The following is a 20,384-nucleotide window of genomic DNA, read 5'->3' on the forward strand; positions in this document are numbered from 1 at the left end:
TCTATACACTACCTACTTACTTCATGCGAAATGGCTTTTTACCTATATATAATGGGTTTTTTACCTATATTTATATTGCTGGCTAAGCACCAGCAGATGTTCCTGCACTCCGATTTCTGGCCAGAGGGCGTGGTCTTCCGTCGCTTTAGGGAAGCAAGGATAAAAATCCCTACATTACTTTTTTTTGTTTTTAATGTCTTTTTTTATAGGCGCTAGTATTATTTCACGAAAAACTTTTTCACGAACGACTTTATCACGAAAACTTTATCACGAAAAACTTTATCACGAATAGACTTTACCACTAAAGACTTTTTCACGAAAACTTTACCACTAAAGACTTTATCACGAAAACTTAATCACGAACAGACTATATCACGAAAAGACTTTACCACGAACAGACTATATCACGAAAAAACTTAACCACGAAAACTTAATCACGAACAGACTATATCACGAAAAGACTTTACCACGAATAGACTTTATCACGAAAAATGTTTGAAACTTCTTCACGCTGAAACGGCTGGAGGGATTTGGATGAAATTTGGCAAAAAGTTAGTTTATAATAGATTAAACATAGGATACTTTTTATCCCGATATTCCCACGGATAGGGATAAAATTTGAAATAACAACCGCTAGGCTAGATACATGAAATTTGTAAGTATGTAGATAGTTGGACGTCTGGAATAACACGAAGATAACTTTTTGACCCGATATTCCCACGGGATATCCAGGATAAAATCTCGAAATAACAACCACTGGGCTTAGAGCCATGAAATTTGGTATGTAGGTAGCTGGACCTCTGGAATAACACATAGGTTATTTTTCACTCCGATATTCCCACGGGATGGATAAAATTTTGAAATAACAACCGCTAGGCTTAGATACATGAAATTTGGTATGTAGATAGTTGGACGTCTGGAATAACACATAGATAACTTTTTGACCCGATTTCCCACGGATACCCAGGGATAAAATCCCAAAATAACAACCGCTGGGCGTAGAGCCCTGAAATTTAGTATGTAGGTAGCTGGACCTCTGGAATAAGTTACTTTTTATCCCGATATTCCCACGGGATAGGGATAAAATCTTCAATCATCAAACATCAAAACACACACACTTTCACATTTAATATTTAGTATGGACTTATATGTGGCTGTTTATCTCACGCCTATATTCATTTTAGACGTGTATTATATTGTACGATATATGTATGTGTAGGTGTATTTTTGTTGCGTTTTAATATTCTGAAATAAGGTTGCCTTGAAGAGACCGCTCTTAAGCGATAAGACTGCCTATTGCTTTTTTCTCTCATTGTACCTGTTTTCTGTATAGCTTACTATTTCTGGTGTACAATAAAGAGTAATTGTATTGTATAGGTAGGTGAGTTAAAATTAGTTTGAAATTAGTTAAAAAAAATCAGTGAATTAGCGCATAATTAGTAGCCAGTACCAGAGACAATAGACTTTTAAATCAGCCCTAAAAAGCGCCTTCGTTATTTTGTTTGTGAAATTATAATGTGCGGATTAAAGTACCTACACGAGTAGAAAAAACGTATTAGAAGACTTACTCGTTAACTTGTAAAGCCTACCTACTTTGCTGATCTTTCCATCCGCCTGCAAAAAACACGCATTTTTTTTTAAGTGAAAACAACGGTTTTTTTGAGACATCATTGCAGTTTTCCTATTGCCTTCTTCTTTTTTAGGGTTCCGTACCTAAAGGGTGCCAACGGGACCCTATTACTGAGACTCCGCTGTCTGTCTGTCTTGTCTGCCGCGGCCGAACGGGCTATTGTTGAATATTTACCTACTTTTTAGGTTTGCGATTTTAATGATGTTTTATAAAAGTTTCGATAGTACAAATAGTGACTGTCTAATTTATTCGTTTTTGTGCCAAATTTATGAACCACAAACCTCAATGAAGCCAACTTTATAAAGCGCTCGTCAAATCCGCACTGTCATCACTATGTTTGCCTATTGTTTTTAACACTAGAAAAAATCGACTCGCACTTGACCAATTTTTGTTCTATATTTAGCTATGAATTGCTGTTTCGCAAATAAATTAATTTGAATTTGAAGATGAGCTCTGCTTGAGTTAGATGGATTTGTGTGTGTTCTTGCAGTATGAAGTTGGAGGAACTGCATGAACACACATTTCTTGCATAAACGTAGCTATCATAAAGGTTGCAGGTGAGCAAAGTAGGTAATTGTTTTAGTTCATCCGTTTTCTTTATGTAATACTTACATGTAATATCTAAATACATAATCCATACTAAATAGTGTTATTGACAACTTACATTGCGATTGATTAAAATTGCTTTTTTCTGTTACTAATCTATCTATTTCCTTTATTATCGGGCTGCTTAAAAAAAAAACCTAACATCGAAGGCTAAGCGGGAGCTACGCTCCGCTTCGCTCCCGCCTTAGCTTCTGAACCTAACCTATCCGAGTCGCTTCTGCTCCGAACCGTCTTGCTCGCTCGCTTCGCTCGCTCGTACAAATCAAGCAGCGCTTTCAGAAAGACCATCATTGCCAAGAAGAAGGCGCCGCAAGAAACTTGTGAAAACCGCATAATACATTAAAAACTACAGTATTCAATTAAAGTAAAAATTACAAAATAATAATATAATACAGAGATGTATGGGGTCCATTAGTTACAAATCTATCCCGTGGGATTGTCCGGATAAATACAGCGTATGTGTTATTCTAGACATCCAGCTACCTTCATACCAAATTTCATGCTCTTAGCCCAGCGGTTGTTATTCGAATTTTTAACCCTATCCCGTGGGAATATCGGAATAAAAAGTATCCTATGTTTTAAACCAGATTATAAACTAACTTTTTGCCAAATTTCATCAATTCCCTCGAGCCGTTTCAGCGTGAAGAAGTTTCAAACATTTTTCGTATAAAGTCTATTCGTGATAAAGTCTATCCGTTGATATAGTTTTCGTGGTAAAGTTTTTTCGTGATAAAGTCTATCGTGATATAGGGCTCTATCGTGATTTAGTTTTCGTGATAAAGTCGTTCGTGAAAAAAGTTTTCGTGAATAGTTTTCGTGATATGGTCTTTTCGTGATAAAGTTCATTCGTGATAAAGTTTTTTCGTGATAAAGTCGTTTCGTGAAAAAGTTTTCGTGAAAAAGTTTTTCGTGATTAAGTACTGACACGTTTTTTATATAAGTATAATTTTAATTTTACAGCGCATTGCTTTTACTGTCATGCTGTTACTTTTTCTTGGCAAATAAATAAATATTTTAAACATTTTTGCATAAATGTAGGTCCTGTTTTTTTTCCTACAAATGTATAATTAATTGTACCCTCCCTTAACTTATCAACCGCCCCAATACTCCCGTATTCCTTGACGCAATAACTGTGAAAAGAATTGAAGTTAGTTAATCGAATCTTGATGGTCTTTGGGGCCGGAAGGTTCTCGAATGGAGACCGCGGATCGGCAAGTGCAGCGTAGGACGTCCACCAATGAGTTGAACGAATGACATAGTTAAAGCCGCGGGTTCACGGTGGATGCAGGTTGCTTCCAACCGAAGTAACTGGAAATCTACGGGGGAGGCCTATGTCCAACAGCGGACGTCCTACGGCTGATATGATGATGATGGACGGTGGTCCTGTATGCAACACTATTAGGATAAATATACTGAGCGAAAGAAAATCTGGCCCACAAATGTATGCAGTAGGTAATAGGTAATTTTGTATGCAGAGTGGGTCAAATTATCTGCTGCTGAGTATATTCTGCGAGATTGGGAGATGTGACTGGCCGACATTGACTGTTCTAACAGACCGCTCAGATATACCGTTAGTTTTTGGAGTTTATGGGATACCTTTTAGATTAGCGGCTGATTTGATGATGACGATGATGATGATGAATCGAATCCACTCTCCACGGAATATGGCGTCTGTCTTGTTTAATAATGAACTTACAAGTTTCCTCAAAACTGTTGGTCATTGTATTTGTATGTGACATTATGCTATTACAAGGGTTGGAAAAATCACTTCAGTATAATTTCTCAAAGTGACATTTGTTTTGAAAATAAGGCATCCTGTATTGAGACCAACCAATTGACTTACGTAGTCCCAAATTAGGCAAAGCTTGCGTTATGCGTACTACATAACGGACAAACCTGTGGGATAAACATAATATATAAAATGATAGAAACATAGCTACTTATTAACACCCAATCCTCAAGAACAAACATTCGTAATTTTTATACAACTCTCTGCCTCGACCGGGAATTGACCCCGAGGCCTCAAGTTTTAGTCAGGTTCTCTAACTACTTGGATATTCAATAGCAATTTCGCACATTACTTTATTGTGGAAAACTCAGAGATGCTCGCCTGGACTAGAACCCACGACCATCTGCATCAGAGGTCAGAGATCAAACCACTAGAGTACCACGGCTTTACTCTCGTTGCCTTTATAATTTTTTATCTTTATTTTGGTTTAGAAGACTAATAAGCTGAGAAAATGTTTACAATTTTGTTCGCCATTATTATCTCCTGGGTTTTTTCGATAATAACTAAAAAAAACAAACTATGCTTAATCAAAGTATAAAAAACGTGAGATAACCTTTTAGTGCCACTGCTGCGATAATACTAATAGGCTGGTTTTCTAGAAATACCTAAATAATTAGTTTGTCAATTAGAATATCGAAAAAATATCGTAGGTACATAGGGTAAAGGCACCAGTGACCAGCCAGGATCCTCTAGTCAGCCTTTCTGGGTACTGGAAACTGGTTGGTATCATCATAAATTGAAAACTACAATTAATCTGTGTGAAAATAAAAATAAAACCGGCCAAGAGCGTTTTGGACATGCCCAAAACAGTAGCCATTGTGAAAAAATAAAGTAATACCTATCTTTCTAAGGATAAATTTCGAATTTTACTCAATCTTCCAGGTATATTTTACACCAGGCTGCTATTTACTCTTAAACTGCTAATAATTCTCAAGAAAACTTAACCGTTATAGTTTTCCTTGTAAGTTTGATATACTTATACTACCATCCTGTTTTGTTTTAAATTTTTCTCCCTCTGGTTTAGGTTTTAGAGGGGGGGGGCTACAGGGTTGGATGAGAAAAAAAAACACCCCCACTTTACGTCTATGGGAGATACCCTAAAAAAACTTTTTACTGTATAATTTTGTCGGCATAATTTACATATATATCCATGCAAAATTACGCTTTTTATTTACGCTTTCGAGCATTGATAGTCCCTGAACAAAGCCGCGGACGGACTTACAGACAGACAGTCATGGCGAAACTATAAGGTTTCCTTTTTTGCCATTTTGGGTACGGAACCCTAATAATTAACACTGGGCATGTTTTAAAAAAGTTGCAGGACAAGAGTAGCTCAGTTATGCGACTAGAATTGAGCCTTGATTTTAAATGGTCAGACCCTGTGTACCAAATTTCAACAAAATCCGAAAAGCTGCTTTGATTTGACGTAGTTAAAAGAATTATATAGAATCGGAAACTTTCGTATTTATACCTAATATTAGAGCATATGCCGAACATTCCGTGATAACGCAGTAAATTTCGATACTAAGATTATGTTTGCATGTGTGAAGCTACGGGTCAAGCCTATCACTAAATGTTTTTACGAGAACAGAGATAAAGGTATCAATTGCCTGAAGACGCCGAGACGAGCGGACGAGATTTGGAAAAATGAGCAAATATTACTGCTTGTATCTTCTCACGGTGAGTTTTGTTATGTTTTTCGGAATTTAGAAAAATAGGTAATGTCAGCACAGCATCAAAAGTAGCGGATCACTTTTTTACTCTGTCGCCTAAACACATTGACAATCCTGCATGGCGTTTAGTAACATGACTGTAAAACGACAAAGTAAGAAAGTGAACAGACTTTTGATGCTGGCTGTATACTAGAAATAAACTTAAATTAAAATTAAAACCATTTGGAGAAATAGGCTTCGTGAAGCGTTTTCAGAAATCAGATTCCAAAAATGTGATAAACTGATTTAAATAAACAAAATTTAAGTAATGACCCTCATTTGACCCCTGGAGTATCTCGTCACAAAGGCAGTTATAAAAAAGGTCTGCACTCTTAAGCAAATTGACAGTTTGAAATGTTCCTGTCCTGCTTATAATAGCAAAGAGTGACAAAGATAGAACTTTAATCACATGATGCGCAACTGGCCTTAAACAGTTGTCATTTATCGTAAAGTCCGAAATGTATACACGAGTATTTCCAATGTATTTTTACAAATTAAATTATTAAATTACTATGTTACAAGTAAATACAAAAGAATTAAATATCAGATTTTTAAAAAGATATCTATTTACTATCACACCATTAAATAAACAAAGAATAATCGAAGCTAAAAGAGAAAATAAATTAAAACTATTTGTCATGGTTCATTGAGGACCCTAAACCGTGCTTGAATTATTGACATTTTGTTATGCACAGATTATGTTATGTACGACCTGAATTTTTCCAGACAATGGAATGTGGCTGTCTTACTGTGACGTCATCCAGCGTATTTCGTTAAAAAAAATATAAAAAAATAAATACTTATCCAAATTCAAAATCAATGAAAATGGTATCTTAAAATATCCTATTCTCTCCAAAAATAAGATAAAAACTATAGGTTATTTTTGGTGCATCCCAATTAAACAACACATTTATTTCTACTCGACGTGGCGCTCTCCCTTGTTCCCCGTACATAACCAACTTCCATTACCAGCACTGGGAGAGGACAAATAATTAGGAGTAGGATTTTTTTTCCTTGTACATAACCAACGTCATGGCAGGTAATGTACGAGGAAAAATAATTCATAGTACAATACCCGGTTTTGGAGTAGGATTCTTTAATGCCTTGTACAGAACAAGCTTCAGTAAATAAGCATATTACTTAAGCTTATTTTCACAATCGCGTTTTTTCCCAATATTAATCGACACAGAAACAATGTCGACGGAGCTCCGCGTGAGCGGAGCTTTAGTGTAGTTTTGGCCTTTCGGGCCGATGCAAACTGAACATGACCTAAACCTACCTACGTTTCTGGGTCGATTAAACTTGGGAAAAATCGCGATTGTGAAAATAAGCTTCAGTAAAAAAGTATTGTTCTGTACAAGGCGTTAAAGAATTCAACTCCAAAACCGGGTATTGTACTATGAATTATTTTTCCTCGTACATTACCGGCCCATTACGTTGGTCATGTACAAGGAAAAAAAATCCTTTTACACAACCGGTTTTGGAGTAGGAATTATTTGTCCTCTAATGTAATTGTAATGGAAGTTGGTTATGTACGGGAACAAGGGGCGCTCTCAGCTTAACCTTCCTTCTAGGTTTCTGCCGACTGATGCCGGACCCAAGCGTCAATTACTATTGCAAAGTAACTGGAGATGGCATAGTAAGCGGGACCCGGGCGTGCCACGAGCTAGAGCTCACGGTACGGAGGTCGCGCCGGAGTGCAACGCCCCTCTACTACTCAGCAGCGTTTCTGCTGAACATGCGCTGCGTCGACGGCAGCTGGGACCACGTCGCCGTCTGCCAACCAGGTATATCAGAGATAGCACTGCAACTGAAATGCAAAAAAAAAACTACGACAAGACATTCACCCCCTTCAAGCAGATCTGCGGCGGCTCTCTGATCTCCACCAAGCTCGTCATATCTGGCATGTATCACTGAGCCTTTAACTTCCACTTATTTGTATCATCCATCATCCACATAAACTGAACCCGCACACCGGTATTGTGGTCAGCATTGACAATCATTAAGCCCAGTTTAGACTTGCAAGAAAAATCGTGCAAGTTGCATTACATTGCGGCGCTCGGTTGATCACTACGAAATAGTTTGTGTTACGTGATCGTAATGTATTGCAACTTGCATGATTTTATTTTAAGTCTAAACTCGGCTTTACAAACGGGTTCCCTTTATCTTGTACTAGCTTTTACCCGCGGCTTCGCTTGCGTTAACCATAAACATTTCAAAGAAGCAAGCAATCAAGCAAACAAGCCAGCAAGCATGCAAGTGAGCATGTAAGCAAGCAAGCAAGTAAGCATGCAAGCAAGCATGCAAGCAAGCATGCAAGCAAGCATGCAAGCAAGCATGCAAGCAAGCATGCATTCAAGCATGCAAGCAAGTATGCAAGTAAGCATGCAAGCCAGCATGTAAGCAAGCATGCAAGCAAGCATGTAAGCATGCAATCATGCAAGCAGGCATGCAAGCAGGCATGCAAGCAGGCATGCAAGCAGGCATGCAAGCAGGCATGCAAGCAGGTATGCAAGCAAGCATGCAAGTGAGCATGTAAGCAAGCATGTAATTATGCAAGGAATAGTGCATGCATTCGAGCATGCAAGCAAGCATGCATTCAATTCTGAATTCAAGCATGCAAGCAAGCATGTAACTTTGCAAGAAATAGTGCTAGTAGTAACCATGCATTCAAGCCTGCATTAAAGCATGCAAGCAAGCATGCAAGCTAGCGTGGAAGCAATCGTGTAAGCAAGCATGTGATTATGCAAGAAATGGTGCATGCAAGCAAGCAAGCATGCTTTTAAACACATTATTAAAAAAACGTTTGTGTAAATGTGCATTCATAGTCTATGTAGAGAGTCAGCTCAGCGGTTAGAATACAAAAACAAAACTTTTGGTCATCCCTTGGGAATGGCAATTTTTTTCAGGATAAAAAATATCCTATTATTTATTCTGGACTTTTAATATGACGTATGCAAAACTTCATAGGAATCGGTGCAGTAGTTACGGCGTGAAAGCGTAACAAACAAACAAACTCACTTTCCCCTTTATAATAGTAAGGAAGGAAGGACTAGCTCCCCGCCCCGGTTTTGTGCTGGGTATTTATTGTGTATTATTGCGGTTATGATGAATTAAAGCAAAGTTGGAAGAAAAATATATTTTCACCCGAGCAGGGCTACTACGAAACTCGAAATTTGAAGTTCGTGTCGTGCGGTCCCTCTGACACTTATAAAATTTAATACGAGAGCGAGAGGGACGATACGACACGAACTTTGAGTTTCGAGTTTCGTAGTAGTCCTGCAGCAGCTCAAAACAGGAAGGTTTTGCTACTAACAATCAGTGAGCAAAATTGCATTTTGCTCCCACCGTGAGACAAAGTAACTTTTTAATTATTATTTTTTAAATGCTAGACAGTGCTGGGTCTACTCACTGAATTACAAATATTTTAACTGCACTTGATCCGTCACTTTCACTTCAACACGAAAAAAGCGAGAGATAGGATCAAAATGAAATGTGTTGATAACAATTTTAAATTAAATTTACAGTAAGTATTAAAAATAATTCGTTGCCAAATTACACGAAAACTAAACATTTCCTAAATGTAAAAAATTCCCGCTCTAAATAAAGTATGCTACCTCGTTGCACGAAAGCCGCTGCTCTTGTTTTTTTTTTCAATAAAAGCGTTCCGTATACTGCCTGCCTCTTAAAGTTGGAATAAACATGCCAAATCGGTTGTACGTTGTTTCGCAGACAACATTATAATAGAATTTCGTTTAACAGATATTTATTCTCATATTAGTGTTTCATAGAATAATTAATACATGAAACACTTACTTTGAAGAAATTTGCATCATTGATTTTTGTTACAAATAAAAAAAATATTAGGTATTCATTTCATAGAATAACAAACCAAATATTCTTTATTCTTATATTATTAAATTTTAGTTGAAAAAACTTATTACAAAGAAAAACATTTCATGTGGTGGTTGGTTCTAAACGTTTTAATTCATATCTGCGACAAAATATCTGTGGCTCCAGTGAAAAGGGGTACAAGTCTGAATTTAGCCAAATTGAGTTATATATACCAAAAAACACAAAAAAAATAACGCATCGATTGGTGTAAGTAAACGGATCTAAGATATCTTTTAAAACAACGGACTTTTCTGGTGGTCAAGGGTAGAACTGCCTTAAAAAAGTTAGCAACAGAGGGTACTTGTCAAGTTGTATTTCTATTAACTAAAGTTTTGTTTGTGATTTATGATCTAAATTTAGTTGTACGTGCTGTTTTTTCATATGGCGGGTGTAAAAAAATCTAAGCACACTTGAACCCCTAAAACAAGAACAGATTTATTTAGTTTACATTGATACAAGTTAAGTTCAATCTCTTTACCCAAAAAAATAAAATAAAATATAAGATTAAGTCGAGCTGCGCCCGTTTTTACAAATCGAATATAAAAAAGTTTCCGTGGAAAAGGATATAAGTCTTTGTGCGGGGGAATGAGCGGGTGAGTGGGGAGCCACGGCGCTCATGGATGAGCCACTATCGTGTGCGCTGACTTGTGCAGGGAGAACGCGCTTGCGAGCTGCGCAGTCGACGGTTACGCGATTAAGTTATATCCTTTTACACCAATTTTATTATTAAACTAATATTGCACATTGCATTAATTTTAAGGGTATTAATTAAGATATATCCCTTGACACCAATCATTTAATAAGAATGATTAAGAAAATACCAAATAACCATAGGACTAAAACTTTTATTTAATTTAAATATCTAAAACTAAAACTTTAATTAAAAAAGAGAGGTGGGCCTCTTGGCATGGTGCCCATCACGCAGGCAGCATTCCCGCGTTGAACTGCGATTGCGATTCTTTGCGCGAGAAAGCTGCCGGTGCGAGGGTTGCCTGTTGCCTCCCTTAACCTATTGCTGAGCTCCCTGTATAGCTCCAGCGCAGCCTTACCCCAAGGACCTAGAGTCTCGACGCCGAAAGCAAAGAAATGATTGGGCGCCGACACAGCTATATTTTGTGACCTTGAGGCGTTCCCGGGCGTCTACCGCCGCCCCCGCACGTTTGGTATTTGCTGTTAGGTAGGACGCCGCCAAGATGTCTGTACAGGTAGCGTCCCACAACAGTGCATGGCCAGTCTTCCAGTGTATCACAACATTCCGTCGGGGCGCTTGCCATCGCTCCGTACAATCTGGGGCTACAGAGCGGCGGGAACGTTAGCACTAACGAGCGCCCTTCTAAGAATGTCGTTGAGAGTGGCGTGGCGGGACAGTCGGCCGGCGCCCGAGGAACAGGAGAGGCCATGTTGGCTGAGACGGTCCACTGGAGCCCCACAAGGAACACAGTTGTTACTTTCGCAGATCCCAACTCCCAAGCGTAGACCAGCAGCTATGCGTAGTGTCTGGGTCGATAAAAGTTCTAGTGTTGGGCGAGGGGTATGCATGGAGCCAGTAACCAGATTCTGGCTTGGACACAGCTAACAATCTGGATCGGTCCCTGCCTGTTAAAGGTTCTATTAATGCCTATAAGGTGGTCACGGAGGCTATTGTATCCCAGGCCCTTTGCCTATGTGGTTTGGACGATAGATTTGGACTCGGTCCAGCTAGCCAGGAATTCGTGGCCTCGTTCAAGCATGCCATCTCGCAGTTAATGCCCGCTGGAGCTTTAAGTATTCTACCTGCGAGATCTAGCGTGCTGTGGATCGAAGATAGGAATGCCGGCAAAGCTACACTTGAAATTTTGCGGTTCCTAAGCCGCCACTCCTTATCGGTAAAGTGGCTTGGGTCCATGCCTGCTCGCTGAGATGAATGTTCAAAATGTTTTCAATTTGTGTTTTCATGAGACTGTCAATTAGGTATGATCAAATGGGAGAATTTCCAAATGGGGCAACAGCGAAGCAGGTAAGTGAAAGGGCCACTTCAACAAAAAAATAAATAACGAGGACAAACAAAAGTTTAATATCTCTGAGACTGCAATTTTCAGTTTTAAAAAGGCAGAATTCCCTAATTTTGACTACAATACAAGACGTATGATGACGATCAATGGCACATGGTATGTCTTCTATGAAGACGCGGAAAATCCCCTCTACCTAGTGTGTTTGACACAGAATGCGTATCCCACTGCTATGACCATTGCCCATTTCTAAAGGAGAAAACGAGATTAAGGGGCTGTTTCACCATCCATTGATTAGTGTTAACCGGCGGCTAGGTGTGACGCCGTCTCTATTTGTTTTGTTCGAATAGACAGAGACGGCATCACACCTAACCGCCAGTTAACACTAATCAATGGATGGCGAAACAGCCCCTTAATGTCTCTCATACCGCTGATTAACCTTTCTGTTTTACAAAGATTTAATCTGCAATGATGAAACTGTCGATACGCAGCTTAGAGATTTTCAGTTTTATTAATAAATAACATGTTTTTTGTAATTGAATGTTACAAGATAATATAATATTATTTTAACGTCTTTTGAATGGACATACTTAGATACTAATGATGAGAAATTTTAAGTTTGTTTTAAACGGGCATTTTTTATGTTTGCATGTGAGATTTTTGAAAAATTTATAGCTTTTTTGAATAGATATTTAAATACTTTCATATGTGTTTTATTCACTCAACTTGGATACAAGTAGCATTTTGAATTTTTCATTATTATTTAAGTCTACTTATAACTAAAAACACAATAAAAAAAAACGTGCAAAAGGCTACATGTCTGTTATGTCTGTAATGAAGTCCAAAGAACTGCATAAATTGAAAAATGCAATCATTTTCTACACCATTAGTTCGTAAGCTAGTCTTCTGTGGATAATATTATACATGTACTACAAAAAACATTCCGGATGCGTACCCTTTTTCACTTCGTATAAAATTACGAAAACTTGGTGAATAGTGATATATATAACCACTTGAACCTTTTTACACTTATTTTTATACTTCTATTTTGGATACAAGTAGTTAATTGACAAACTAATAGATCAAGAGCAAAAATAACATTCCCATAAGAAAGAGCGCAATTAATTTAGTCCTTTAACATACCACATTTATTTATTTTATTTTTATTTATTTATTACACATAAATTTATTTACACAGCATTACAGTTATTACTAATACACTGTGAAACTACATTAAACATATACAAATTCAATATAAAACATAAACAAAAAAAAAAAAAAAAACATCAGGTAGGAACACTGGTTAGCCTGTCATCCATCATCTCGCAAAACGTCAGGCACTGACGACACACGGTAGCCCAACGCCCCGCAAATATGTCACAGTCCGGCATCGCCGCCAGGAGCGCATTGAGCATCGCCAGCGCGCGCGGTAGCGGCGCGTTGCGGCGCGACACGGTGCGCGATGCCGGCACCGCCAGCAGGGCGCGCGTACGCGGTCTCAGAGTTATCTTGGGTACTTCTGGGACATATAATCTGACCAATTGCTCCACAAGCTCAGGACAGTCTGCATCTCCTCGCAAAACTCGACATACAAAAGTAAGGAGATTGTAATTACGCCGAACCTCCAAAGAATTAAAACCCAGAGTGCCAAGCAGAAATTTTGAGGGATATAGAAAGGGATAGTATCCATACACCTTCTTAAAAAACATCCTTAAGAAGGCCTTTTGCACCTTCTCCAAAAGTAAGGAGTAAGAGGTTTCATATGGATTCCAGACGATGGCCGATGCTTCCAACTTGCTTCTTACTAAGGCATTGTACAAGACCTTTATAGCTCCATGATCACGAAAGTCTCTGACGTTGCGACAGACAAATCCGAGTCTACGAAAACAAGTAGCGGCAAGCTCCCTCATATGATCATGAAACGTAAGACGTGTATCAAATAAAACACCTAGATCTTTAACCGAGAATACTCTGTGAACAGGCTCTTCTCCCAACAGATATTGGTTGAGCACCGGACTGCAAGAGCGACCGAAAGAACATACACAACACTTAGTTGCATTGAAATAGAGCCTGTTGTCAACACTCCACCGCAGTACCGAAGCAACATCATCTTGCAACAACCCACAGTCAGCAACTTCCTCAACACCGCGCACCAACTTAATATCATCAGCATAAACAAGACATGCTGCGTTCTTCACTACCAATTCAAGATCATTGACCATTATCCCGAAGAGGAATGGACCCAGTACCGAACCCTGACTGACGCCAGATCGCGTATGATAAGGGGCGGAGATGAAATGGCCATGTTGTACATATTGCTGTCGATCACGTAGATAGCTCGCGAAAAATTCTAGCAATTTTGGAGTGAAACCAATATTATTCAGCTTACGTAACAGCACATCATTATCTACGCGATCGAAGGCCTTCTTAAAATCAAAATATATTATATCAACTTGAGTACCTTTATCGAGCTGTTCGGAGATAATGTTAGTCAATATGGTAAGGTTCGTGTTCACCGACCGATTGGCCCTGAAGCCATGTTGTGCGTCACTTAAGAAAGGTTTAAGCTGTACTGATAGTGTTCGGTGGAGTATGGACTCAAATAATTTCGCCAGTGTTGATAGAATAGCAATAGGCCTATGAGTCTCCACATTGCTATCACCACCGCTCGTTTTAGAGATGGGCCTAACCCTACTTATCTTCAACTGAGGAGGGTAAGTTCCAGTCGAAAGGGCCAGATTGAACAAAAAACAAAGGGGAATTATCAGGAATTCACTACACCCCTTTACGATGAAAGCAGGAATTTTATCAGGCCCCATCGCACTCTTTGATTTCAACTGCCTGATGGCTAGCTCAATCTCCCCTACAGTCACTTCCCCAATATGTATGGAATTCGGAGAAATTTCCTGTCCATCACTTTCTAGTTCACTTAAGTTAAGACGGGGGGCAACAGGCAAAAAAAACGCTGGAAAAGAATTTAGCAAATGCTTCAGCTGTCTGGGGTCCAACAAACTGCTTACCCTCAAAGGCAACTTGTGACGCGAAGCCACCCCTAGACTTCAGGCTGTCAATGTGTTGCCAAAAAGCACGCGGATTGGTTTTTAAATTAGCCTGTATTTGCTGAATATAAAAATTATAAGCAGAGGAAACCCTTATTTTAATATCTGCTCTTAGTTTTGAAAAAGAGCTATATATATGATCATTTTTTGTAGCTTTCCATTTTCGATGGAGAGCAGCTTTAATTTTTATATCTCTGATCAATTCTGCGTTGAACCAAACCGGATAACATCTAGAACGATTTTTCCTACGAATTTTGTAAGGGATGCAGGCGTCGAAAATGTTATACATTATCTTATAAAACGAGTCAGCGGCCGATTTAACATCTTGCAACTCTAGAACATCCTGCCAGTTTTCTTCAGAGACTAGTTTGTACAAAAGCTGGTAGTTACCCTTAGCAAAGTTCCAGTCCCGTTGTAGATCAAAATTACTGGGATCTATCCGCTCAGCACGGGACTGCCGTTGCGCTACATCCAGGGGAACAGAAACTTCCAAGGGCGGATGGTAAGCGTCACGTCGAGGAACGAGCCCACCACCATCCATCTCAACAACACTGAGCCCGCGTACGCGCTCCGACACCAGAACTACATCAAGCTTTCCGCCGTGTGCGTTCACTACTTCGTTCCTTTCACTCAACCCACATACAGACAGAAAATAGCCATAATAGTACATAACATTATGGGAAGCATATCGGGGATTCAAATTTAAGTCGCCGACTATAATTACAACACTATTAAGGGAAATTAACACAGATTCGACAGCTTGAAACCAAGTCAAGTACACATCGTCCGAGGCACCAGGCGGTATGTATACTACGCAAATGTAGCACTTTTGTGTGTTCTTTTTCGTGCAAATAACCCACAGATCCTCCCCAGACGGTGTCTCGAAATCACGCCGTCGCTGCAGCACGAGCCCCGGCCGCGCCGCGAGCAGTACGCCGCCACCACGCGCGCCGGTCGCGCGGTCTCTTCTTTCGATACTCCACTCACGATCAACCAATTCCGAATCTTCGACTGTTTCCGTTAAAAAGGACTCCGTTATAGCTATTATGTCGAAATCGAGACACAAAAGATTAAGTTTAAAAAAACCAAGCCTCGTGTTGAGACCTCTCACGTTTTGATAAATTAAATCTAGATCAATTGAAGTTTTTGGACCAGATATTAATTCATGATTGAGGTCCCTTTGCGCCTGGTTTTCGAAATAACCAAGGTCGAATACGAGCATTCACTGGCCAACAATCCGCTGATAAATATCTTTCAAGTAGCGCAGCCGGAACTCCAATTTTATATGACTTATAATCTCCCTTGGACTTCAGTTCGTCGACAGTGAATGAACCCTCAGGACTTAGTGACCGCAGATATAGAAGTATTTCATCTGCTCCTGAAACCATATTCCAGAGATGAATGTACTTGCGGTACTCCACCGCCCTGAGAGGAGTAACCTCCGGCCCAGCCGTGCAACGCACCGACGAGTAACGCTTTTTCCGGTTACGAACTTCGCGCCATTCCTCCTCAGGCACCTTATCGCACTCCTCACCGTCCGATAAGACAACCCTGCCAGTCTCCTGATCGCCACTATGCGACGCCTGCTCCGCTTGTGGGGCATTCATGGTAACAAGTGCTGGGGGTACCCCAGTTCGCCCCGATTGACGGTGCTCATGGTCTTTAGTCTCACGCTTCCGCTTGGATTTTTGACTGCGGGCTGCCTCATCAACGTCCGGCCCAGAAGCCACCGAAACCAAACTCGGTCTGGGAGACGACAATGCTAATTCCAAATTCGCGAACTTGTCATGGAGCAACTCAAACTTCACCACATAATCAGAAAGAGCAATCTGATATTGCGCAATTGTAGAAACCGCGCTGGCCAACTGCTGAGAAAGCAAAGACATTTGATCTCGCATCCGTTGCACCTCAAGCTCCATCACCGATGACTCCATAGTAGGTCGCGAGGGCAGAGTAGGAGGAGTATCTCCACTTTTATTTCGGCTTGCAATGTTTTTTATGGTAAGAGGCGTGCCGACGGGGGTGTCACAATTACGTCCGCCTTTTTTATGTTCAGCGCAGCATTCGGGGCACACCCATGTGTCCTTTTCCTGCATAGTAAGCTTTTGGGTAGTACATAGACGATGGTACAACTTATCGCAATTCTTTACCATACACTGCAGGTACTCCTCACCAACCGTAAGTTCTCCTGAACACGCAGTGCATATTAGGTCGGCACTGTTTGCTCTATTCATCTTACAATGTACTCAAACGAAGGTAAACAACTCAAATAACCAACAAGGCGTAGCACAATGAAGCAGCGTAGTGTTCGTAGCAAGCGTAACGGCTTCGTCGACTCTCGTAGCACGTAGCATATAAAGTTCGGCGGAAACCGTCGGACGTCGGGAGGGCAACACACACAAGCGAGAGGCAAATTATGAGGTGCCTCTCTTTTCCTCGAGGTGTAGTGCGGGGGGTCGCCCGCAGATCGTCGCACGCGCAGGTATCCGGATAGCAATTAACCAATCTTGGTATTACGCACGACTATGCAATTAAATTGCATTAAAATAGTGGCGAGAATCGGTTCTCAAGCTCACCTAATTTCGGGGAAAAAATTATAAACGCGTCCGCTGTTGACTAAATTCCGGACGAGAAGAAACGAGAGACGAGAAGAGACGAGAAGAAATTTATTAGTATAAGTATGTAAATATACAAGTGTAATGAACGTAAGTTTGAATCATCTCGGGCGTAACTGTTTTTTGCGTCTCCTGTAAACTTGGGTTTTTCGACATGTACCCCTTTTCACTGGAGCCACAGATATATACCCTCCTATAACGGTAGCGATTCACTTTCTGGTGTGGTCACAGTTCTTACCTAACCTTACCTTCTTTTCTGGTAGTGATTCGCTTAGTGGTGATGTCACAGTTCTAACCTAATCTAACCTACTTTTCTGGTATCGATTCGCTTTCTGGTGGGGTCACAGTTCTAACCTAACCTAACCAATTTTTCTGGTAGCGATTTGCTTTCTGGTGGGGTCACAGTTCTAACCTATCCTAACCTACTTTTCTGGTAGCGATTCGCTTTCTGGTGAATGACAGCTTTAATCTGAACAAAAGTATCCTACATATAATATAGTTCATAGTTTGTCAATTGTGTTTTGTTTCTTTTCTTTTGTACAATAAACAATTTACATACATACATACATAAAATTACTCTATTAAAATGTATTATTTTTTATTAAATTATGGATTTTTGTATTTTCGTTCGAACAAAATATCGTGAATAAATAAACCGAAAGACAATATTCTTTAAAAAATAATTATTTGGTTTGATACAATTGTTAAATAAAATAATTTCAGTATAAATTCATTGAATTATTTTTCTATTAAATATGTTTCATTAAAGTAAATAATAATTGAAACAATAATATTTGAATTAAAAATACAAGGACTAAATATTATAGGAAACATTTTCTGCGAAACGAAATTCTGTGAATTTTCTGTCTGTGAAAGAAGGGAACACCATGCCAAATTGAATGAATTTGCAACTAATCTACTAATGTTTATGTAATAGAAATCCTAATAAAATCATATTTAAAGGTTTAATAACTATACGTTTATTGTTCGGTACGGTTGTTGTTGTATAAGTTTATTGTTTTTATTATTATGTAAGTATTGGTGTGTACAAATATATAATATATATATATATATATATATATATATATACACAACACAATGGAAATATATATATATATATATATGTGCATCTATAATGCACTGTTGGAGTAAATTTAAAATATCGGTTCTTTATTTTAATGTTTCCATTGCACTTGTAGTGTCTACTCTTTGTATCTGATATTCTGTTAATCGTTCAAAGGTTGACTGGAACTTCTACTTAACCTATTAACATGCATCATCTACAGCGGCACATTGCTTCTGGAAGACTGAGCACCAGGCAGCAGCCAGCACGTATGCGGTGGCGCTGGGGACGGTCTACCGACCCTGGGACGAAGCCATGGACAGTGAAGCCCACAAATCTGACGTGAGTGTTCTTCTGAAGCCATAGCCAATGGTTATATATTAATTCGAATAACGTAATACTCTTAATTCAAATTGGCATAATGTTATTTCGCATAATTATTAATAGCAATATGCATAATTTAAACTATGATGCATAACGATTACTTGGCATAAATTCAATAATGATAATTTGCATAAGTATTAAAAAGTATAATAATGTTGGTTATTTGTAATTTTTTAAATAGATCTTACCTAACCGAGCCAATATTACCCTGACCCATTTAATTTCCTTACTTGATAAAATTATGCCAATTTATTCTATGACAATTAAAGTTATATTTAAATATTATGCATAATTATGTTAATTGTACAGTTTAATTATCTTTTTTGTTATTTTATTATAATGCCATTTCAATGTTATGAACAATTATGGTATGCTTAATCTGTTAGGTAAATGAATTCATATTATGCCAATTAATGTAATGAGAAGTAAGGGCTAACTTGGACAACGAGAGCTTCGTGTCAAAATCAAACTTTAATTGTTAATGTGGTCATCATATAAACATTATATCACCCACGGTTTTTATATGACAAGAAAATTAAGATAGTTTTATCTTTTGACCGTGAGAACTTAATTGAAAACACATTAATTTATTTATACTTACACTTTTGTAAGTTACTTTTAAAATTCATTTTTGACAGCTTTAGGAGGTTGCAGACTTAATTTTCACTGAATGCATCGACGCGTTTCTGAGAAAACTGGCATTGACAGACAGACATACTTATAACACCATCTACAACGATTCTTTATTTATTTGGCTTAAACAGTTATTTGTCGAACAAGAGAGCAAAGTTGTTTTTTGTAGCGAGTGTTGATTTTGAATCCCGAGTAAGCGAAGGACAATCCTGAGAGCAGCAACGGATTCAAACACACAAGATGCAAAAAAAAATTTGGTCTGGTGTGACACATACAATTTTTCACCTCAGCGGTGAGAACATTAATTTAAATGTAACATAAGAATAAAACCACATATACTACACTTACCTACCTGTTTACGAAACAAAACAAATTAAAAAAAAACAAACACATTTTTTTTTAAATATAATCCGATTAAGAAACAAATATGAAAATCACATTTAAAACCCTTACTCAAAAATGATACGTACAGTCGCGATTACATCTTTAAAAAGTCACCAGAAAGTTAAGTATGCCAAACATTCTTGAAAAGCGGCTGCCGTGGGCTGTGTGTACATTCGGAGGAAGCATTGCGGAATACATAATTGTTGTATTTTGAACGATTCGATGATAATGTAAGCTTTTGTTGCTACTAGAAATGTCAGCGACCAAGGGTAATTAATTATGGCATGCGAAAAGTTACATCATTTTGTATGATTAACATAGATACATCTCTTTGTAGTTGACTGTACATAATAAATAAATGTAAAATTTGTTTTGAGTGCCACAAACTGGACTTTTGTATGAAACAGAATGCAGTAGAAATTACGCGACCAAAAATACGTGACTTTGGCTGAGCGTAATTTTAGCGTTGTGAGTCGCGTATTTTCGATCGATCAATTTTGGTTTCATGCAACGTGTACAACTAATAAATAAATAATAAATTTAATAATTGCAGACCAGAATCCATAGTTTGTTAGAAATAATACATAAGTTTTATTTGTAAGGCTACGGTCTTATAATAAAATTAAG

At 38.6% G+C, this 20,384-nt stretch overlaps 2 protein-coding genes across 4 annotated transcripts in view; one reads left to right on the forward strand and one right to left on the reverse strand.

Annotated features, from left to right (window-relative positions):
* The first annotated feature begins 7,470 nt into the window (after positions 1-7,470).
* The window catches only part of LOC141443002 (prostasin-like), an 84,863-nt gene continuing 71,949 nt past the window's right edge, over positions 7,471-20,384 (forward strand). For 2 of the 3 annotated variants that reach the window (XM_074108216.1, XM_074108214.1), the window contains exons 1-2: positions 7,537-7,640; positions 18,580-18,698. In XM_074108216.1, the coding sequence (XP_073964317.1) occupies positions 7,553-7,640; positions 18,580-18,698 (207 nt within the window). In that variant the 5' untranslated portion in view covers positions 7,537-7,552. The other variant, XM_074108215.1, reaches the window with a different exon arrangement.
* LOC141442999 (uncharacterized) lies at positions 15,828-17,824 on the reverse strand. The gene has a single exon (XM_074108212.1). It carries the CDS (start codon positions 16,910-16,912, stop codon positions 15,842-15,844), a length of 1,071 nt encoding a protein of 356 aa, XP_073964313.1. The 5' UTR covers positions 16,913-17,824; the 3' UTR covers positions 15,828-15,841.

The sequence above is a fragment of the Choristoneura fumiferana genome, chromosome 26, assembly GCF_025370935.1.
Source record: "Choristoneura fumiferana chromosome 26, NRCan_CFum_1, whole genome shotgun sequence".
NCBI classification, from domain to species: domain Eukaryota; kingdom Metazoa; phylum Arthropoda; class Insecta; order Lepidoptera; family Tortricidae; genus Choristoneura; species Choristoneura fumiferana.

Coding starts and splice junctions, on each gene's coding strand:
- LOC141442999 (XM_074108212.1), bottom strand. CDS start 16,912: ATGAATAGAGCAAACAGTGCCGACCTAATATGCACTGCGTGTTCAGGA.